Source organism: Neovison vison, chromosome 5, assembly GCF_020171115.1.
Source record: "Neovison vison isolate M4711 chromosome 5, ASM_NN_V1, whole genome shotgun sequence".
Classification (NCBI taxonomy): domain Eukaryota; kingdom Metazoa; phylum Chordata; class Mammalia; order Carnivora; family Mustelidae; genus Neogale; species Neogale vison.
In genome coordinates this window covers 91372762-91395891 of record NC_058095.1, presented here as the reverse complement: position 1 = coordinate 91395891, position 23130 = coordinate 91372762, and the positions used below count along the sequence as shown (strand labels likewise).

Below are 23130 nucleotides of genomic sequence, written 5' to 3'. Positions count from 1 at the left end.
ACCCAGGCCAGCCCTGGGGCAGAGAGTCCCCCAGAGCTAGTGTCCTGGACATGCACAGTCCTCCGTGTGGAGACTGGCAGGCTGGAGCCCGCTGTGCAGCCACCTGTTATTAGAACAAATATTGGGGTGCCTTGTGATGCGGCTCTTTCTCCCCAGAGCAGGGAAATGAGCTGCCCCCAGTACCACCATGCCTGTCCCACATTTCCCCCAACGTGGAGTCATTGGTACATAGCGTCTTAGGCCTCCTTGGCTGCCAGGGCCCCAGAGCCTTTTCGTGGCTGGAGTTGAAAATGTTTGATGGAGGTCAATTTGGTTTTTGATGGACCTGTTGGTGGGATGAAGCCTGGCCACTCCCTGCAAGCCAACACGAAGCCTGAGCCCCTGACCAGTAAGGCAGCGCCCAGCCCACGGCAGCCCCTCCCCTAGTGCTCAGAACTCCCCTTTCTCACTGAGTCCCACTCGCTGGTGTTTCTCTCTCTTCCTGCAGGGAGAGCCCCAAATGTCCTCTCTCTGAGGATCTATCTTCTGTGCCTGGTTAGCTCCATCTTCTGGCAGACAAGACAGGAGTTACTGGCGATGACCTCTATTAGAGACTCAGAACAAGGGGACTCCCTCTTACCGGACTTTGTGGGAGAGAAGGGGTGTCAGCAGGAAGCCCGGCCCCCTCTCTCACACAAGCGTAACTTGAGGGATACCAAGGTTGGGGTTGGCAGGATTGGGGTCACAGCCAGAGGATCCTGAGGGTGTGGATGAGCTCTGTCCAGTGCCAAAGGCCCTGGTTGCGGCTCTGTCCATCCTGCAGCTTCCATGAGCAGCCGATGTGCTTTGTAAAGGCCGCTCTTGCTCACACAGTTCACGTGGCTCTTGCTGTTGCCACTAAAACTCCATCTGCATGAACACTTGTCTGTAACCCACTGACCGGCACCATCCTTAGAGGTTAGTCCCTGGGAGGATGGGGTTCAGCCAAGAAGGACAGGGAGCAAGCCGAGAGGAGTGGCCTGGCCTGCGCCCCTCTGCTGGCCTGGAGCAGGGTCTGGTCGTTCCAGTTAGAGTCTGGGTGATTGAGCCCGGGGGGCTGGAGTGGGTGGAGCGTGTAACCAGACAGGGCATGGGTGAGGTATGTTCCAGGACACGGGACAGGGGAGCGACTGGGAGAGCACATATGAGGGGGGCTATGGGCAGCCTCCCAATGCTCTACGGTCACTCCCAGGACCCTGACGTCAGCACTGCTGGCTTGTCCTCCTCATGATTTCAGGTCTCATCTATAGAATCCTAAATCCCTCCTTTCCAAAGCAATGCTTCTCCCTAATGAAGACAGCATAGAGGAGCCAACAGCCAGTCCCCTAAAAATGTGGGTAAAGCGTGTTCCAGTGTTGGTGTTTATAGGAATCATTCCTAAAGAAACAGGCATTTATGTCACAGACATGCTTATCGCTTACATTATGAGAGTCAAATAACTGGAAATGAATTAGTTGTCCAACAGAGGGGTTTCCTGAATGCTGTCACTGAGAATGCCCAAGGGGACAGAGCGACAGTGTCTGCCCACTGAGGGGACTAAAGGTAGAACAAGAGCACAGCCCCGGAACCTTCCCTGCCCCACTCTGTCACATACATGTGCACACACGCAGGCACACACACACACACACACACACACACTACACTTAGAGGGAAAGGCAGAGAAGGACGCCGTGTATTATAGGGGATTATTCATTGGTAGAAGGAACATGCCTTCCTTTTTTCATCTTTAAATCATTATTTAATAAATAAACACATTCTGGATAAAGCCTAAAGAACTCTTTTACGACCTAACTTGTTAGCAAGAAATGAGAATATTTAAGATATAATTTTAATATTTGATAATATGCCCATTAGAATAGTTGAAACGTAGACTATCCAGAAAAATGAAAGCATGTAAAGGTGTCTCATGGACCCAGACATTTCTCTTGTGGTTTCTGCTTTTCCAGGCATGCTTCTAAAAGGGAAACCTAGCACAGATAAGGAAAACAGTTCATCTGGGGGCTTCCCGTGATCTTTGTTCTTTCAGGAACAGTCCTATGTAATAAAATGTTATTTGTATAACGAAGTTGGAAAGGAGGGGAATCACTCTTCTGTTCTGCAGACACACACAGAAGGCCATATTGTAGGATTCCAGGCAGAGGAAAATCCAAGTCGAAGTGAAGTGGCCGTGATAGAGAGAAGAGCAGTGGTTGCAGGGACTGGGGGAGGGACTGAGCAGTGAGCGATGAGGAGCGCGGGGGTCTCTGTGATGGAAATGTTGTAGAACGACCTGGTTGTGCAACACTCTGAATGGACCGAATGAGACCTTCATATCCCACTGCAAAGGATGCGAGTCAAATTTTATGTAAACTCAAGTTCTACTTTATTCAATTAAATCTCTTATGTAATTATATACATATACACAAAACAGAAGGAATATAAACAGAGCAATGAGGGGAATGGGAAAAACATGTTTTCTGGTTGTAACAAGCACGAGGTGCTGCTCAAGAGCCGAGCCTGCTTGCTCCACGGAGGCAGGGGGCGGCAGCTCGGGGTCCGCGGCTGCTTGCTCCACGGAGGCAGGGGGCGGCAGCTCAGGGGCAGAGCCTGCTTGCTCCACGGAGGCAGGGGGCGGCAGCTCGGGGGTCGAGCCTGCTTGCTCCACGGAGGCAGGGGGCGGCAGCTCGGGGGTCGAGCCTGCTTGCTCCACGGAGGCAGGGGGCGGCAGCTCCGGGGCAGGACCCTGCTGGTCATCCAGGAATGGCCTAAGGCCAGGTGGCTCTTCCGTGGCAGAGAAGTGAACAAGGGCCCTGATGACCATCTGCCCTGGCCCCATCGGGTCAGAGGGGGTCACTGGTCTTCCAGATCCATTGTGATCCGCCGAAGCAGGGATGGCAGGGGCCAGATCAGGCCCCAGAGGTGCAGCGGGTGCCAGAGTGGCTGCTGGAACGACTTCCTGAGGCACAACCTGATCCGGCTCTGGGGCCGGTGCTGTAGCTCCAAGAAGAGAAAGCATCATCAGCTTGATTGACTTCCCTTTTGCCTTTCCCTTTCCCCACCACCACTCAGCATGGTCTGCCTTCAAGACCCAGCCCCTGGAAGGTGTCCCCAATGGAGGCCCATGGGGACAGGGATCTGAGACGTCTCACTTCTCTCGGCCCAACGACAATCTACGGAGGCTTCCTCAGGGTGGCCCACCCTGCCTCCTCCTCAGGCCCACATCAGTCACCCCCAGTCCTCCTCACCCCCAGCCTCTGGCTCTGTGGTCTCAGCGCGCTGCCTTTCTGGCAACAGAAGCTGGGCACGGCGCTGCAGGTCCGAGCCCGGCACATTGACCTGCAGGTAGGCCAGCAGCGCGTGCAAGCTGGGAAAGTCCGGAGGCTGCACAAAATCCCCTGGATACCTTTCCACCCACGTATCCAGGATGGCATAGACGGCCCTGGGGACAGACATGGAGGCAGAGAAGTCAGAGCACAGGGTACGCATCCAAACCAATATTCCCGGGAACCCCTGTGGGAACCTGGGCCCCTGGGCTTCCAGCTCCTGTCCCAGACCTGTCGGACTCCTTGTCCACCTGCGACCTGGCAGTCCTTCCGAGACAGGCCTGCTCCCACACGGCAGGCTGGCCAAAAGCCGCTAGGAGTGGGAGTCCTTGATCAATGGGGTGAGCATTTCTGGACTTCTTAGGGGAGCTGGACGCACTCCTCAGTCTGTCTCCTTGCCCACGTGCCAGTTGAATTCAACTGCATGTGCCCAGGGAGGGGTGGTGTCTGGCCTCTTAATTATCCTCACTGCACTCGCCTCTGCTCCATGAAGATCCAACCAAGGAGGGAACAAAGGGACTCTGTCTCTAGCCAGGCCTTCCCGGGACCCTCCACATACCTCCACCGTTACCTCCTCTGCCCATTCACTAGGTATGGATGGACTCTCCTGTGATCTTTAGGTCTGTTTCCACTGACACTCACCTCCCACAGGGTGTGGGATGTCTGCTCCCTGAGCTCTACTGGGTCACCACTCTCCCTGAGCCCCCTCTGAGCACCCAGCATGCAGGTGCCAACAGAATGCTGTGCGATGGTTCCTAAATCCTGCATTCTGGGTCCCAGAATTGGGGTAGAGAGAGGGCTGGGAGGGCGCAGGGATGGAGCATGACCCTCTCAGGGGTTGAAGCTGTCCTCCATCCCCTTCTGCTCTCCCACAGTGCTCACACACCTACCCCAGCTCCCCAGGGCACCTTCCCAGTTTCCAGCAGAAGCTCTCAGACCTTTACCGTAAAGCAGGAATCACAGAGGTGTGCGTGAAGGTCCAGCAGCCCCTCGAACTCACAGTACCCTCACTACCCTGCTGGAGAGGGAAGGCCCTCCTGGAGCAGCCAAAGTTTACTCACATGTTGTGCTGCTCCTGGGGTCCGCCGACCTCGTCATCCGTGGAGTAAACACATCCGAATCTAGAGGAGGCCAGGGGGCATCGCATGAGATGTCTGTGGATGTTGGCTCTCACCGCCTGACCCTCGACTAGCCTGCAGCCCCGGGGTGCTGTCTGTTCTGTGCAGGGACCCCATTCAGCTCCTAGATAATTGCCTCCACCTACTGGGGCTTCCTGAATTCTTGCTGAATGAAAGGGCCCCAACCAGCCCATCACCGATATCTGAGTGAGCCTGGCCCCTGCTCACCCTCAGGGATGCCTGCTCTGGATTCACCCAGACACAGACCCCAGAAGGAATCTCAGATCTCCCTTTCAATGGCAAAGGAGCCCAGCTCAAGATCACAGTGAGAGTCAGGAATGAGGCAGAGGCTTCATCAGGAGGGGCACGGGAATGTTCAAAGAGCATGCCCACAGGCCCAACAGCAGACTTTTCCACTGGCGCAGTCTCCCAAGTATTCTTTCCCTACAAGACCCCCCTGAGTCCCTATAAAACCTCTGCCCCAGTTAGGAGCAAGGGAAGCTTGGGGAAGCTTGGGGTCCTGCCAAAGTCTCACAACCAGGCATTGGCCAAATCCCACGGAGCAGTTAGGGGCAGGGGAGGGTGCTCACCTTGCAAAGAGGAGTGCCAGCACCTCCTGGGTGGTAGCAAATGTGCGGTATATTTCCAGAAACATATGAACATAGTTTAGATCTTGTTTTATGACGGCAGTCACCAGGTAATCAATTCCGGCCTCCAAGGAACTGGCCCGAGTGTTCCATAGTATCGAGGTCTTATTCCTTTTCCTCGTTGAACCATTTTTCCCCTGAGGTGAATCAGAGGAGACATGAGTCAGTGCTGTGGCCACCAGGAGGGTTGGGGCTTGGAGGGCAGAATGAGCCCCCAGATCTCAGGGACTTATGCAAGAGGTGGGACAAGAGAGCCCAGAGTCCGAAAAAGAATCCGGTGACTCAGTGTCTCATTGGGTTCAGCCTAAGGCTCTTGGTTTTGCTTCAGGTCATGGTCTCCGTGTCCTGAGGCTGCGCTCCTCGTAGGGCTGTGTCCATAGGGCAGTGTCTGCTTGAGGATTCTGTCTCTCCCTCTGCTTCTCCCCACTCTCCCCCTGCCTCCCTCTCAATCCATCAATCAACCAATCAATTAAGAACCCTTTAAGGAAGGGTGTCTGTGTGGCTCAGTGGGTTAAAGCCTCTGCCTTTTGCTCAGGTCATGATCTCAGGGTCCTGGGATCGAGCCCCGCATTGGGATCTCTACTCAGTGGGGAGCCTACTTCCCCTCTCTGTCTCAGCCTGCCTCTCTGCCTACTTGTGATCTCTGTCTGTCAAATAAAGAAATGAAATTTAAAGAAAGAAAGAAAGAAAGAAAGAAACCTTAAAGGAAAAGAGAAAATGTTCTTGATATCCATACAAAGAATTGAAAAAAATGATGTCTGAACTTGCTAGTATCTCAGGTCCTTTTGTGAGCGGAGTATTGGTAGCACGTCCCTGCAGGAGTGGCATGGATCCTGTAATTTCTCATGACATAGCCCATTATTTTAATTTTTCTGAAAGATTATTTATTTATTTATTTGACAGAGAGAGAGGGGGGGGTCACAAGTAGGCAGAAAGATAGCCAGACAGACAGGGGGAAGCAGGCCTCCACGCTAAGCAGAGACACCGACGTGGGCCTCGATCCCAGGATCATGAGACCATGACCTGAGCTGCAGGCAGAGGCTGAACCCCCTGAGCCACCCCGGCACCCAACACATCTCATTCTTGAGATGAGAACACAGACGTTTTAGGTGAGAGGGCTTAGGATAGGAGGGCACGTAGGCTGTAGGATGCAGCCTGTTCATTGGCCACAGAAGGGGATTATATCCAGTCCTGTCCCTGTAAAGGGCTCGATGCCGGTGATAAATGACTGGCCTTCCGGACTGCCGTGCAGTGCAGTGAGGCCCCTGTTCCTCACCCTAGGGGCCCCAAAGATATGTTCCATCAAAACAAAAGCACAGAGCAAGAGACAGAGTACCATGGGCCCCATGTCCTTTTGGATCAGAGTCTCTCAACTCACTCTTGCAAATGATCATTTGCAAGATTTGTATAACCTGAGGAAGGAACTGTTGGGCCAATGGGGACCCCTGGGAGCACGAGTTAGGAAAATGCCTAGCACAGGGCAAAAGGAGTCTAGATAAATGGGATGAGATCTGGTCTAAAGTCTCTTTAATGATATTCCTATAAGTATGTGGACAATGACCCTGCTTCTGTCGAAGGCATGGGCAGGACCATGAGGGGCAGTTTGGGGAATAGATGGGATGCTGATTCATGGGAGTACAGGACTCTAGGAGGCCAGGCTGGCTTCTAGGAAGTGGGGCCCTTGGTGCTGCATCGGCGCCTCAGGGGTCGGGTCTCCCCAGCACCTGCACTCACCCTGAGCCAGCGCCAGACTCCGTTGGCCCTGTGCGGCTTCTTGTCCTTCGAGGAAGGAGAGCAGGGGATGTCAACATTCAGCTCCTGCACCATGTCCTCTGGAGCGTTCTGTAAAGACAGTGCCCGGCAGCCAGGCAGGAGGCCTTAGAGCCCTGTCTGGAGGCCTTTGCTGGTCTTCAGACCCAGGGCACTCCATTGCAGACACACCATAGCCCAGGATGCAGACCCCTCCCCCAAGGAGAGAAACGTGGCCCAGCTTCAGGGCCTTGGATGTGCTCTGGCACAGATAAGAGACACCTCAGGAATGCCCTATGAACCCGGCCCACCATGACATTGGTGTGAACAAGAAGGGATCACCAGGGTATCCACTGTGCTCACCGTCCTCCAGCCCATTAACGGGAAACCCCACATATCCCTCCTCCCCTCAAACTCCAGAGGAAGTGTTGGGGCTTCCCTAGGACAGTTCAGAGGGGTGAGCATCGCATAGTCTCCTCAGTAGTAAGTACCTTATGGCATATCCCTCGAAACGCCCTGAGGCATCGTGGGGGTGGTTTTAGCCAATGTCTCCAGGAAGGGAACAAGTCATTTTCCTGGGGGTTCTGGTCCCCAGAGCCCCGGGATGTACGTAGACAACACAAAAACATCTTTCTGTGTCAGATGTTTCTGTCCAAATAGCCCTGATACCGGACTAGAGTGTGGGTCCTGGTTGCAGGGGTTACAAGTTGTGGGCCTTTGTGATCCAGGCAGTGACATCACTGCCTGTGATCCCCTCCCAGGGCCCACTCCTGGTTGGACCCCTACATGAACAGTGCTCCCGTCTGCCATCTCCTCATCCCCCTTCTGCATGAAGGCCACATCTTTTCTGTACACAGTGACCCCAACACACCCCTCTCCACAGGCCCCCAGGGAAGGTCTGTGAGCAGCCAGGGCCCCAGCTTGCAAACACACCTAGTTTCAGACACAAGTCTCTATGCTTACCTGGTTTGGACCTTAGATAAGCCATTGTGCCTCACAGGGATGGTCTTCTCTGCAAAATATGGATGATTCCAGCATGTCTTTCTATCAGATGTCCACAGGCATAGGTTGGATAATAGCTATGATGTTAGAGGAGTGCTGTCACAGGTAGGAAATACCTCCCAATTTCCTCCCTCCTATCAACTTCTTGGAATCTACTAGTAATCACAGCCCACCCCACATTCCCTCCTGGGGTGTGAGTGTTTGTGTGCACAGGCACACTCGCTCCTATGTGCACACATGTGTTCATCGGTGCTCACATTCTGGAGTCCCAGAAGACGACAGCCCCACCTACAAAGGGCTGGGTAATAGCTTCTCAAGAACTTAGGCTTTGTATTTTTAATGAAATCCCTTAGTCAGGGACTGGAGTCTTGGCCCTTGGCCCTTGGGTGGGAACAAGTTATGCGGGTGATGGGGCTATGGATACATCCGAGGGGAGGCACCTACCCGAAGGAGCCTACTGCAAAGTTTCCATCGACAGACAGATGCATGATTGAAACACTTAGGTGTCTACCCCTGTCTGGGACATTCCTGGCTTAAAAGTGTTCAAGGGGTGAAGTGGGGTGATATCCCAGGTGTGACAGCATGATCTCAGTATCCCGGTGGTCCGCAGAAGGCTAGGTGGGGTCCGAATGCTTCAGAGTTCCCAGACATCAGTTAGGGAAAATGGCTGAAAACCGTGAAGCTACATCCTGGCTTTCTATTCTGTAAAGCCCTGTACTCCGAATCACAGCATAGTTGGGTGATCACTTTCCTGGGAGGAGTCTAGAAGAAGCAGAAGCCTTGGCGAGACCTCCGACACCTCACAGTTGGTAAGTATGATCTTCATAGCCGTCCTATGAGATGGTAGGGCAGGTGTTAGGACCATTTCACAGATGAGGAGACTGAGGCTGGCAGGCAGAATAACAGCCCACCAGTGGCCCAGTAACTACACAGAGCTGGGGCAGGAAACCAGGCTGCCTGGCCTGTCACTGCCCCATGGCGCCAGGCAACCCTTGCCATCGCTGTGCGCCAATCCTATCCGGGGAAGTGGTATCCCTGCCCTTCAGTCTGTAATCTGTTGGGTTAAAAACAAGAGAAGACCACCCCTTTTCGTATGTGTAGTTGGGGCTAGAGTGGACAAAGTGAAAACAAGGAAATGGAATAAAATAACAAAGAGCCTCCACCCCTTTCACACTCTGGGAATTATGTGAGCAACTGCTCTCCCCAACCTTGAACCTTGTTGCTAATCTAGTTTCCACATTCCTCTAGGGTCATTCCCCAGTGTGACAAAGGAAAGGAACCAGGCTCTGTGGTTTAACAAGGCCCAGCCTGGGCAATAATCCAGTTACATGAACCCAAACCCGAGGCCAATTAAGCAGGGTCTCCCCCAGTGCTCCCTCCTGGGAGAGGGTCCGCCTTGGTCCCTCTCCTAACTCCCCCCACTCAGTCCAGCTAATGCGGGCCACACCCAACAGCTAAGACTCCTCACCTGGGACCCCCAAGTGTTGTCTTGAGAGCCCCGGGGACACTGCGTTCCCACCCACTGAAGGAGGAAATTCCCACCGCTACCCCACTTGCAGGGTTGACGAGTTAGCATGAACAGCTGCGTGCTGCCGCAGGCATGCCTTGCCCTCCCCTCCCAGCTCCGTGCAAGCACACTCGCAGCCACGTGAGAGCCCTGGCCAGCACGCAAAGCCTCTGGGTTCACAGTCTCGTCCTGTGGGCAGGCGGGAAACAGAGAGCCGCGGCTGATCTGGAACCCTCAGAACCAGTGCTGGGCATAAGCGGGGTGGGGTGGGATGGGGTGTGGACACTTGCCCAGGGGGCGCCTCACCGGGTGTTCATCCCAAGATGCTAGTCCTCCTGGGTTCTCAGGGATCAATAGCTCTCCCAAGGTGTGCTTTCCCAGTATTCAGATTCTGTTCCTACAAATGATCTAGGAGGGCAAAAGCATTCTCAATACACACGGTCAAGAGTGCAGGGGATGGTACAGCTCTTTGTCATTTTTTTGATAATCTCAGGCGCACCCTCGAGCCCTCCAACAGGGGAAGCGATCTCCGCCCCTTAACCGTGTCTCCTCAGTTAGCAGGGCAGGTCACATCTAAGGCTGGGTTGGGACTTAAAGATTGCTGGAACCTGAGCACCCAGTCAGTGCACCAGACGGAGGCACTGCAGTTGGCGGATCTTTCCAGTTTCCTTTGGGTAGAAACGATTGCCTTTGTCGGGCACTAGGTGGCTTCATTCAGGGCTGTTTCCAGACCTTGTGCCAACGCAGCTCAGGAAGCTTCACCTTCGCTAATTGTGAGCTTTGGATTTGAGGACAGCTTCTGATTTGGTGATATTTCTGTTGATCTTTGGATGCATTGAGTTAGACGGCAAAAGGCTGGAGCTAAGATTCCTGGCAAACTGCCCCTGTCTCCAGCCTGCTCCCAGGGCAACGACAACAGGCCTGGGGGACAGGACGCTGGCGGGAGGGCAGCGCTGAGTCTCCTCTGCAAGACTGACCGTTCATTCACACCTGAGTGAACCTGCCTCCAAGCCACCCTCCAGGAGAACTTTGGAAGACGAGATGCTCATGGGTGCTCTTCAAACAGCTTTGTGATATCATAGGAAATGTGATTATTCCAAAGCAGCTGCAGTTGGACTCTAGGAAATCCTGTTTAATAACTCAGCATCCCCCCGCCCCACAGATGTTGAATGTGTGCGAGACACTGTCCAAAGTATCATTCACCATCTAAGTGATCCTAGCTGGGCTGCCCCCTAGGGGCAAAGCATGGAACTAGACGTGGTCCTTGCTCTTAGGGATCTGACATTCCCATGAGAGAGACAGAGGATCAGTAAATGAGCAAACACAAAACAAGGTCATTTTAACCACAGTAAATGCTATAAAGACAATAAGCCAAGAAATGTGATCAGGATTGCCTGGCTGCGGAGGACAGCTCTGAATGGTCTGACGCTGAGTAGAGAAACCTCTGAGTAGATGGCATGTGAGCCAGTTTGAATGATGAAAAGGAGCCAGTCCTGGGAAGATGGGGGAGTAGTCCCCGCCTGCAGAATCAGCACATGCAAAGGCCTTGGGGTAGGAGGACTGAGCAGTGGATGCCAGTACAGCTATGAGGCAGAGAGTAGGCCAGATAAGCTCCAAAAGAAGCAGAGCCCAAGCCCAGGGAAACCCTGACAGTGGGTTTGCATTTCATTCTTGATATGATGGGAAACCACAGGAGGGTTGAAGTGGTGAACGGGCACCTTCCAATTAGTGCTTTTGGAACAATCCCTCTGGCTTCAATACAGAGGCACTGGGGCACACAACCCTGGACGTGGCCAGTCTGTTGAGACGTGACTTGGTTCTGGTCACAGCTCTCGGGTCATCCGACAGGCTGAGGTCATGAAATGAGTTCCTTACACCTCTGGCCAGTGGGGTCTTCAGATGTGACCTACAGGGGTGAACCAGTTGGATCATGAAGTAGAACTGATCTTATAAAATGGGGAAACCAACTGGAATAGCCCAATGATTAACATGGGCCCCAGTCCCCTCTGCCCCCCGGCTCTTCCAGAGTGGGACAGACAGCACATAGGACCCTGGACTGGTAATGCTTCCCTTGGGGCCCTCTGTCCTTGGTGGGGTGACAGGAACAGTGGGACCCCTTGGCACACTTTCTCCTCAGGAGCTCACACTCTTCAGTGATCCCATCAACCCCTCTTATCAGCAGCCTCTGCTCCCTTGCCGGATGTCCCTCCATGGAACCCCAGCCCTAGGCAACTGAGCTGTGCTAGAGGAAGCTGCAGACTCTGAAGGTTGGCATCTCCATAAAGCCACAGCCTCCAGCCTCACTTGCCTCTCAGCTCTGACCCTCCACCGTCACCCCCCCACCAAACTCTGGTCTCCTGTTGTGTTCTCTCACCCATTCCCAATAACAGCTGTTCCAACTCTCCTGCTCACTCACACCTCTGTGGCCTCACCAGCAAATGAGCTCATCTGCTTTTCTGGTAAACAGAAGCCTCCATACGGGAATGTCCTCAGCCTCTGTGCTTCCTATCCTCCCCTCCCAGGACCAGACAGAGGCGGCTTTTCTCCCCCATGTCTGGCTTCCCATCCCCTCCTGTCCTTTGCTTCCATCGCTCCTGCAGCTTCACCCCCTCCCCTCTCCCCACGTTCATCAGCCACCCCTCCCAGCACCACTGCCCGTGGACAAGTCTCTCTCATCTTAACCAAAAGCTCCTGGGATCCCTCACCGCCTTCAGAGCCATGTCTCCGGTCCACAGCCCCGCCTCCTGAAAGTGCCGTCCATAGTCACCCTCTCCAGCCACTGCCCTCCCACCACTCCTGACAGGAAAGCCTCCCCATCTTGATTTCTGTCCCCCTCCCGCCCACTGCCCCACTCAGGCCACCTCCTCTTGGGGCTCCTGGCACACAGGTGGGCCACTTCCTGACCCTACTTCTGGTGGGGTCCTCATCTTCGTCCCCAGCCTCTCAGCATATTTGACAGCTCAGACCCACTCGTCCCCCTCTAAATACTTTCTAGTTTCTCAAACTCTCCTGATTTTCTTCCCTCTTCTCTGGCCGTTGCTTCCCAGTCTCCTTCCCAGGTTCCTCCTTTTCTCCTTTTCAGGTTCTTCCCATTTTCTAAAAATTCATGTTTCTCGTTATTTTGTCCTAGGCCAATGATTCTCAAGAGAGGACAGTTTCAGGCCTCAGGAGGGATCTGGCAATGGCCAGAAGAAATCGTGTCTATCACAAGTAGGGAGCTCTACTGGTAGAGACCAGAGATGCTGCTAAACACCCCGTAATGCATAGGACACTCTCCACCATGGAATTATGCAGCCCAAGGTGTCAGCAGTGCTGTCGTTGAGAAGTCCTGTCCCAGGCCTCTGTCTCCCCACTTCTCCATGCACCCATTCTCCTGGGCCAGCACCTTTGTCCCTATGTCTTTAGATACTAGGTTTGTGGTGATGGACCTCACCATCCTTTCCTGTGGCTTCAAAAGGTCTGCCTGCCTTCTGGACATTATCATTTGGAGCTTCAGCTGTCCAAAACCAGTGTAACTACGTCTCCCCATGGCAACCCAGCCCCCCACCCCAGCCTGATTCTCTTCGTGTCCCACCTCCTGGAGAATCACACCAACTTCCATCCATCTGCTCACACAGAAGTCGTGGGATCACCGTCCACCACTCCTTCTCCCTCCCATAGTTGGTCTAATGCTGCAAATATATTCCCTCTGCCCGCTCGGCTCCCTCTCCTCTCTGGTTCAGGCTCCCAGACCTCCAACTACATCCCTCCAATGGCTTCCTAAGCAGGTTCCCACCCACACTCTCCCCACCACCTCCAACCCACTTCCCATCCTGAAGCCAAAGCAATCTTCCTAAAATGTCAGTTGGATCACGTAACTTCCCTGCTAAGAGCTTTTCAGTGGCTCCCCATTGGCCTCAGGACAAAAGTCCAAATTTCTGACCATGTTCTCTCTGCCTTTGGTCACCTAGCTCATGCTTGTCTCTCCAGAAGAAGTTCTCACCATTTTATCCCTTTCCCAACCGTCCATGCCCCCCAGCACCAACAATGAAGTTCAGTCCCTGAAGTGGGCGCCATGTTCTCCCTCACCTCTGGGCATTTGCCACTAACGTCCCTCTGCTTGTAACACTGTCCTCCTGCTGCTCGCTAACTCCCAGTCACCTGCCAGGTCTGAACACAGACACCTGGCTTCCACACACCTTCCCAGGAGTCCTGATTCCTTCTATCTACACCGCCCATACAACCCATGTTTGCCAGGAGAGCATATTCCCTCCGGCAAGGGTTCACCTACTTGGCTCTCTGCCCTAAGCAGTGGCCCTCTGCAAGGGCGGATGGTCCCTGACCGGCTACAGGGCCAGCCACGGGACCCCGCATAGCGCCTGACACCAACTAGGTGCTCAGCAAACGTTTGCTCTATGAATAAATAAACAGATGCTTTTTAAAAACTTTCAGAGGGGCACCAGGGTGGCTCAGTCAGTTAAGCATCTGTCTCCAGCCCAGGTCATGATCCCAGGGTCCTGGGATGGAGCCCCACATCGGGCTCCCTGCTCAGCAGGGAGCCTGCTTCTCCCTCTCCCACTCCCTCTGCTTGTGTTCCCTCTCTCACTGAGGCTCTGTCTATCAAGTAAAGAAATAAAATCTTAAAAAAAAATTCAGGAGCTGTGTTACTCTATACTGTGAGAAGAATCATAATTCAAAATCACTGAAAGGCTCATTTAAGCTAAAATCTACAAGGGTTTCTCTACTAAGACTACTTACTATACGGGTTCGATTCAACACAGCAATTTGTGATTCTTCCAATTAAAGTGGCTTGTCCTCCTGAGGGATGAAGAGAGGGTAAATGAATGGCTTGCTTGGACCCCTGGATATCTCAGATGTCTACCCTTCGCACGAGCCGGTGTGAAACATCAGCAGGGTTGAGGACGAGTGAATTAGGGGAGATTCAGCCATGGTCCACAGATCCGACAGTCCAACTGATGAGTCACGGCGTTAGCTTTTTTTGTTCATCGGATATTTTAAATATGGAGTCTTGGGTACTGATTTTTTTTTCAGTCTTTTAATTATACAACAATATCTTTATGCCCCCATGTTTTCAGAAAGGCCAGGATGGGTCTATCTCGGAGTGCCAACCAGAGTAGGGATGGGAATCTGTTCCAGCCTAGGACAGGGTGGAACGGTCAGATGGTACCAGGTCAGTCACCAACGCACAAAGGCAGGAGACAGGAAACGGAGAGGGATGTCACCTGCTTTACCACAACAGAAAGGTTCGTGCTGCTGACAGCATCTGCCTCCAGGTGAACAGTCCAGGTAAGAAGGTAGGCGAAGGGGTGAGTTCACTCTGCTCAGGCCAACCTCAGCAAACCCTTTGGAACCCCCCTCCCCAACCAGTAAGAAAAGCTGTCTCCACATCTAGAGACATGTCTGGTTGTCTTTGAAGAAAACGGGCAAAGCAGGCTTCCCCCCACAGAGTACAGGTATCCTCCAACTACACAGATTGTCCTTCAGGTGTGTAAAATCTCTCCAAGGCCAGAGCTGCCCAGTGTTTCCCTCACTTGGAGAGCCCTGAGCCCCTGCTGGCAGCGTTGGTGGTCCCGCCCCCTCAGGGAACCAACAACCCAGACTGAGACTTACGTGTTGCAGAGTAGAAACTGTATGCTTGGGAAAAGCACCTCGGATAGGTTGTCTGTCCTTCAGACGGGACATTCTGTCCTCAGCACACGTGGACTCTGTCACCTAGGTGTGTATGGGGGGCGGGCAGGACAGGGAACAGGAAAGTGGGAAATCAAAATCCACCTAGAGCTTTCCAGCCAAAAGCTGCCTTCAAGCTAATGATTTTGAATATAAAATATTTATCACTAATCCTACTTTCAAAACTCTACATCCAAGAAAGACCTGTGCCAGTACTTGTGGTATTAATAACTTAGAAGGGAAGCCTCCCCTAGATGGTGAAGGGTCAAGGCTGAAGAGATTGTTCTGAGTGCCAAGAGCCTCTGTCTTAGAAGTTTCTTCCTCAAGGTGGGCCTTTCCCTGGATGCTCCTCATGGACCTCCACCCCCAACCCACTCTCTCCTGGCAGGCCTGGCCAGTCGCCAACCTCAGGCCCCTGCTCAGCCCATTCCTCTCCCTTCCGGGTAGAGCAGTGACGCTATTGTCTACTGGACCACATCCTGTGACGACAACCCCTCGGGGAGGCAGCACATGGAAAAGGCTGACCTTAGTGCCAAACAGACCCGGGGTCACGGGCTGTTACTGCCATTTGCTGGCTTTGGGAGTATCCTTAAATTCCTCCAGCTTCAGGTTCATCATCTATAAAATGAGTATGAACCACTTTAGTCACAGACCCTTGAAAGTAACAGAAATCTATTTAAACTGACTTAAGCAAAAAACAAAAGTAATTTACTGAGGGAGTTCTGTGGTATGTCATGGGTCCAAGGGAGAGAGGAACCAACTAGTAATTTCCAACCACTATTCCTGAAGGTGAAGGAAGAGGGCAAACAACAGGCTACCTGACACACAGTAGATTCATAAAACATCAGCAGCTGTTGCGAAAAAGCTACTGGCTCCTTGTCCCAGTGTCTGTCCCTGAAAACTGAGGGTGACAGAGAAAGAAAGACATTTTCCCACATTTGTGAACTTGGTATCTGTTCTGTCACCATCCTTCATATTCCCACTTAGACAGTAGAATTTTCCAGGTGCCGTGAGGGATTTCTGTCTCATTTGGGTCATTTCCCCCACCAGATCCTAATTTCTTTCTTATATGCTCTGCAGCAGGGGCAGAAGGCACCGCAGCTGAGCTGCAGAGAGGAGGAGCCTGGGGTCAGGAATGGCCTCCATCCTCCCCACCTCCCACGGGCCATAGCAGATAAAGCCTTGTGCTTGGGCAGCTCCAGATACGTGAGGGGAACATAGAGGGAATGGTGACCAGGGTCCATGCCCCACCTGTTTACTATCTCTATGGCTTCCCGTCTGGGGTTCTGCAGACTTCCCCAAGGCCCCCCCCCACCCGCTCTCTCTGCCTTGTGAGTGGTTGTTTCCCAGGGTTCTCAGAGTAGCACGCCACAAAGCCAGCCACCTCAACTGCAAAATATTCTATAAAGCAACATATGATCAGCCTCAGTCCCACAGACAGACCCACTGCCTGGTGTTGAATCAGAACTTTGGAATCACAAAGACCCGAATTTTTTTTTTTTTTTAACATAGCTGTTTAAGCCATGGCTTCATTTTTTTTTTAACATCTTAATTTTATTTTTTTCAGTGTTCCAAAGATCCGACTTTAAATCCAAACTCCATCATTTGCTAGTTGTGTGGCTGAGAGCAAATTGCGCTATTCTTTTGTTCCCCCATTTTTTTAAATGATGGGAAAATACATATAACATAAAATTTAGCATTTTAATTGTTTTTCAAGGCACAGTTCAGTGGCATTATACACGATCCAGACTTCCCCACCATCCATCTCCAGAACCTTTCTTGCCTTGCAAAACAGAAACCCTGTATCCATTTATATTAGTCCGGGCTCTCCACAGCCTCGAAGGCACATCCAGAAATAATGCTTAACCAGATATCTGGGCACCCCGTGGCCATAAAATTAACCATCACACCATTAACACTAGCTCCCTCTTCTCCCTTCCTCCCAGCCCCTGGCAACAACTGTCCTACTTTCTGTCTCTGTGAATTTGACTACTCTCAGCATTTCCCATATGGGGAACCACACCATATTTGCCCTTTGGTGACTGGTTCACCGTTTACTTTACTCAGCATAATGTCTTCAAGGTTTATCCATGCTGTAGCATATGTTGAAATTCCCTTCTCTTTGGGGACTGATTAATATTCCCTTATATGCGTACGCCACATTCTGTATACCCGTTCCTCGACATTTGGTTGCTTCTGCCTTTTAACTATTATGAGTAATCCTGCTCTGAGCACGAGTGAACAAGGATCTTTGGAGATTTCACCCGATCTTTTAGATATATATCTAGAAGTGAAATTGCTGAACCTTATGATAATCCTATATTTAGTTTTTGAAGGAACTACTGACTAGTTTTGCACAATGACTGGAACACGTGCCCACCAATGGGGCACAGGGCTCCAATCTCCCCACATCCTCTTCTGCCCTTGTTATTTTCTGTTTGTTTGTTTTTTGATAATTGCCGTCCTATAACAGGTGTGAAGCATCATCTCATTGTGGTTTTGATCTGTGTTTCCCTACTAATTAGTGCCATCTTTTCATGTGAAGAACAGCCATTTGTGTATCTTCCTTGGAGATACATCTACTCAAGTGCTTTGTCCACTGGGCTGTTTGAGTTTTCCTGTCGTTGTGTTTTAATCATAAATATACATATATATATTTATTTATTCTGGATATTAATCCCTTATCAGCTATGATTTGCAAATATCATCTCCCATTTTATGGGTTGCCTCATTCCTCCATTGACCGTGTCTTTCAATGCACACAATTTTTTAGTTTTCATGAAGTCCAGTTTGTAGAATTCTTTAATTACCTGTGCCTCTGGTGTTGCATCCAAGAAGTCATTGCCAACTCCAACCTCATGAAGCTGTTGTCCTGTTTTCTTCTAAGAGTTTTATCATTGTAGCTCTTATGTGGAGATCCTTGCTCCAACTGGAGCTAATTTTTGTATATGGCGTTAGGTAAGGGTTATTATTTGCAAGCTTATGTCCATTTTTCCCAGCAGCATGTGTCGATAAGATGGTCTTTCCTCTCATTGCGTGTCTCTTGGCTTCCTTGTCAACAGTTCATGTGACCAAAAACACAAGAGTTTATTTCTAGGCTCTCTATTCTATCCTGTTGATCGACATATCTCTCTTTGGGCCAGAACCACATTGTTTCAATTACTGCAGCTTTGTAGTTAAGTTCTAAAATCAGGGAATGGGAGTCCTCCTACTTTATTCTTTTTCAAGACTGTTTGGGCTATACAGTATTTAAAGCCTTAATTTTGTCACCTGTAAAATGGGGATGATGCTTGCATCTGCCTTACCAGATCCTGTTTGTGTACATGTGTGTATTCGATGAGATAAAGCACAGAAAGCACTTTGCATTGAACATGGTTAAGTTATAGATTAAAATTTTCCATTAATATTGATCAGTGATAATAATGGATATCATTATATTATTATATTATATTACCATGATAATAATGATGGATAAATATATAATTTTTATTATATATAAATATGTATTTATATAGAAACATATAATATATAAATGAGATAAAAGAAATGAAAATGATAGATAAAATGATAAAAAAATTTCTTTAATGAGTTATTGCCTCTTCGAAAGTAACAACTATGATATACTTGCATGTGTAGCCTGCATCTTCAGGAAGACTAAGCCAATTTCTCAGCTTTTATTGGCCCTGTCTCAGCATAAACAAGTTTAGGCTGGCATAGCCAAGTCTGTGTTCAAACCACAGCTCTGCCACATAAGAAGGCTTGTGGTTGTCAGTGATCAAGATGGCACCATGAAAATAAAATCTTTAAAAAGGAAAAAGAAAAGAAAAGGGGTGCCTGGCTGGCTCAGTTGGTTAAACGTCTGCCTTCGGCTCAGGTCATGATCTTGGGGCCCTGGGATTGAGGCCCCGCATCGAGCTCCCTGCTCAGTAGGGAGCCTGCTTCTTCCTCTCCTCCTGCTCATGCTCTCTGTCACTCTCTCTGACTCTCTCTAGTAAATAAATAAAATCTTTAGAAAAGAAAAAAAAAAACAGAAAAGGAGGCACCAGGAGCTGGTATTCAACTCTGGCTCCTACACTTTCCATTGAACTATGCAATGTGTTCTCATCCACTGCCACAGTCCCAACATTTGCACACTGACTGCCATTCCTTCTTCTTCGACTCCACCCCACTCCCTGAACAGACGGTAACAATCAGAGTCATCGTTTCTGCCTAATACCAAAGCCAGGAGACTCTCCCCCCACTTTCCAAATTATTCCTGTAGAAGAAGAGCTGTTTGAGGGGCACCTGGGTGACTCAGTAGGTTAAGCACCCAACTCTTGACTTCGGTTCGGGTCATGATCCCAAGGTCGTGATCTTAGGGTCATGAGATCGAGCCCTGCGTGGGGCTCCGTGCTTAGCAAGGTGTCTCCCTCTTGAGATTCTCTCTCTCCCTCTGTCTCCATCCCTCCCACTCTCAAAATAAGTAAGTAAATCTTTTAAAAAAAATACATACAGAGTAATACCTGCAGTGAAGACAGAGCCAGGTTTAACCCCAACCTCAAACTGCTTCTGTTTCTTGAACTCCTTTCAGAAAGCACACTAGAAACAGAAAGAAATTCCAAGTGAGTTAAGTCTAAGTGACAGAGCAACGTTTGCCAAGCACTCTCCTGTTGTGTTCAGAACCTTGCTCCAGGTGCAGGTTGACCGGGACAGTGCTCCCCTCCCTTCCCCAGAGCTCGCTGTAAGCTGGACTGTGGAGCGATCCCAGGACATGGACCAGCAGACAGGTTCCAGCGATCTGCTGCCCAGATGCTAGACAAGGAAAATACCATCATAATGTGTCAGTGAGGGTTCAAAATCAAGGGTCAGGCTCAAGGTCCTTTTTTGTGTACCCTCGTCACTTGCTTCACGTAAGTCTCCATCGCATGAAATAATCTGCGATCGCTGCTCCAGGAAATGTATCTCCTGATTCTGACCTAAAAGGACATCTCTGGTGCCTATCTTAGTTTCGGGGATGAAGCCAGTAAACATGGGTGATGTATGCATCGTGGACAGAAATAAGGCTCCCCAGAGCCTCTTTGTCCTAATTGCTGGCTGTTAAACTTTGTACTATACCCTGAAAAAAGGTGAACAGAATTGCTCTGTTAAATGCACGGCTTGCATGGAGCACTGGGTGTGGTGAAAAAATAATGAATACTGTTTTTTCTGAAAATAAATAAATAAATAATAATTTTTAAAAAAAAGAAAATGAAAAAAAAATTGGTGAAAAAGTGTCCTAATATGTGATAATTGATAGATTGTCTTATATAATATTTTAATGCAAGGCAATGAAATCATAAAAAAAAAAAACCCACAACACCTTCAGATTGCAGTTTTCCTCTCCACAGAGATTTTTCTTCCCACAGCTGGAAGATAACATCCTTGTTTACCTTGAGTGTCATAGGATTCATCATTCCCTGGGAAGGTGACACTGGGTCTTCCCAGCACAAGCCCTTACTCAGAGAGGAGACGGGAAAAGAGAGCAGAAAATCAGTCTTGGAGCTTCATGTTACTCCAGATTTGTGAGAAAAAATTCTATTTACAGACTATAATAACCTTTATTTTTAAAAAGATTTATTTATTTTAGAAAGAAAGAAAAAGGAGTGAGGGACAGAGAGAGAGGGAGAGAGAATCTCAAGCAAGACTCCCACCCCCATGCCAAATGAGAGACCAACACAGGGCTCGATCTCATGATGCTGAGATCATATGCACACACACACACACACACACACACACACAACCCACATCCCGTAGCATCACCACACCACTTAAATGATATTGACTGTATTCTTAGCCCCACTACACAGTTTGACAGACTGGGTCACAGTTCTGAACAATGGTAAAATAACTCCTCCAATCTTGGGAAGCTCCAGAAAATTCTGCAGAGTGGTAGGATTTTAACTGCAGCAGGCACAGGATAGCCCTGGCTCTGTTCTTCTACTTTACGGAATAGCTTCCACCCAAAAAGGACTCCACACACGATTCCTCCGATCACACCAGCACATGTGGTTGGTGAACATGGCCTCCATGCCGGGAAAAGCAATAAGCAAAAGAGTATGAACCAATCTGGGCACTGGACCCTGGCCATTCAGCTCTTGGAAAGACAACCAGTTGCTTCCTGTTCATTTTCTCAGACCCTAAGTGACCAAGTCCAAGTCTGAGACTCTCCAGATAAAAGGAACCAGAGAGATGCATGGAAACTGATCTAAAACAGTGGCCAAGAAATGTTTCAAAATGAAAAGGCAATTTGCAGACCATCACAAAGTGTGGGTTCCTTTCTGCACAGTGCTTGTGTGCTATTAATGTAGCATATATGTATATTTAGAGTACATTCTGGAAGAATATTACCAGGATTGTGATACAATGATTATTGTTTTGAGGCAGAATTTTAGAATACTTCAATTTCTATTTTACTTTGACATTTAATTCTTTGATAATAAGCTCATATTAGTTCTGAAATCAGAAAAAAAGTTTTAATTTTAAGGAACAAATATGCAACCTAAGGAGTTCAAACCCATCCTTTTTACATATAATCAGACATTATTTTATTAATGACAGAATGATAGACTAAAAGTAAGATTATCTTAGCCCAGATAAGTACCATCAAGTCCCTATTTATTTCCTCATAGCGCCATAATTTAAGCCCCAAAGATATAGGATAGTTAATAGGATCTGAATCATTTTTTTGCTCTGACAGGAAGGCACTGAGCAAATAATCAGAATTGTTGAATAAATTCTATATGGAAACTTACAAACTTGATTCTAGTTTGTATCAAGGGTTCCAATTACTGCAAAGGTCAATGCTGGACTCTACCTCATTTTCTTCTTCTTTTTTCAAATAATATTGCACAAATAGTTACATTCTATTATGTCACTCAATGACAAATAATAAGCATTTCCCTACATTGTTCAAAATTCTTCAGCAACAACAGGTGTTGGTGAAGATACAGAGAAAATGAAACCCTCGTGCTCTGTTGGTGGGAATGCAAACTGGTACAGCCACTGTGGAAAACAGTATGGAGGTTCCTCAAAAAATTAAATATAGAAATGCCATATGATCCAGTAATTCTACTACTGCATATTTGCCCAAAGAATATGACTTTGAAAAGATCCATGCAACCCAACGTTTACCGTAGCTTTACTTACAATAATCAAGATATGGAAGCAGCCTGAGTGTCGATTCACAGATGAATGGATAAAGACAATGTGGTACATACTAACAATAGAATGTTACTCAGCCATTAAAAGGAATGAAATATCGTCATTTGCAAGATGGGTGGGGCTTGAAAGTATTCTGCTAAACAAAATAAGCCGGTTAGAGAAAAACATATACTATGTCATTTCACTCATATGTAGAACTTTAGAAACAAAACAAACGAGTTAAAAAAAAAAAAAGAGAGAGAGACCAAAAAACAGACTCTTAAATACAGAGAACAAACTGATGGTTACCAGAAAGGGGGGGTGGGAATTCTTCAGAAACAGAATTACATGATTTTAAATACCATGTAATAAATAGCTATAATAGCTATGTAATAAACAGCTGTGTCTTGGTTGATTTGGCCATTTGCCTCTCGTTAGACTTTTAGGTCTTTCATTAGCTATTAGAGATAATCATTATTTATCAATTCATTAATTTCCTAATTTGATGAATCATTTTTGCTCACTTGTTATGGGCCAGTCACTGTGCAAAGTGCTGGAATGCAGCAACCCACAAAGCAGACACAATCTTCCCAGCCAATGGAGTTTATGGTCTGGTTGCAAGACATCAGCCAGCCAAATGCCTACATTGCTGTACACTGCGCTGACCACTTGGATGAAAAAGTGGAGTTTGACGACAGCTTATAATTGGAAACCTGACTGCCAGGATCTCAGTTGTGCTTCCCCACCCAAATACATATGTTGAAGCCCTAAGCCCCAGGACCCCAGAGTGAAATTAGAATTTAGAAAGAAGATCATTGCGGATATAATTAAGATGAGGGTGTTTGGGTGGGGGCCCCATCCTATATGACTGGTGTGCTTATTAAAAGGGAAAATTTGGACACAGAGACACACACAGGGAGAGTGCCGCATGAACATGAAGACAGGTTACCAACCAAGGGGAG

General features: G+C 49.2%; 1 protein-coding gene across 1 annotated transcript in view; it reads right to left on the bottom strand.

Moving 5' to 3' along the window:
- Positions 1-23130, bottom strand: part of LOC122907423 (ral guanine nucleotide dissociation stimulator-like) — a 46715-nt gene that overhangs the window by 1171 nt on the left and 22414 nt on the right. Inside the window, exons 3-14 of the mRNA XM_044250292.1 lie at positions 19503-19588; positions 17821-18061; positions 14954-15055; positions 14081-14140; positions 9650-9751; positions 8281-8669; positions 7798-7913; positions 6820-6927; positions 5029-5222; positions 4382-4441; positions 3243-3436; positions 2740-2988 (exon numbers count right to left, since the gene is read on the bottom strand). Coding sequence (XP_044106227.1) covers positions 2740-2988; positions 3243-3436; positions 4382-4441; positions 5029-5222; positions 6820-6912 — 790 coding nt within the window. The 5' untranslated portion in view covers positions 6913-6927; positions 7798-7913; positions 8281-8669; ... (3 more) ...; positions 17821-18061; positions 19503-19588. The remainder of the gene's footprint in view (positions 1-2739; positions 2989-3242; positions 3437-4381; positions 4442-5028; positions 5223-6819; positions 6928-7797; positions 7914-8280; positions 8670-9649; positions 9752-14080; positions 14141-14953; positions 15056-17820; positions 18062-19502; positions 19589-23130) is intronic.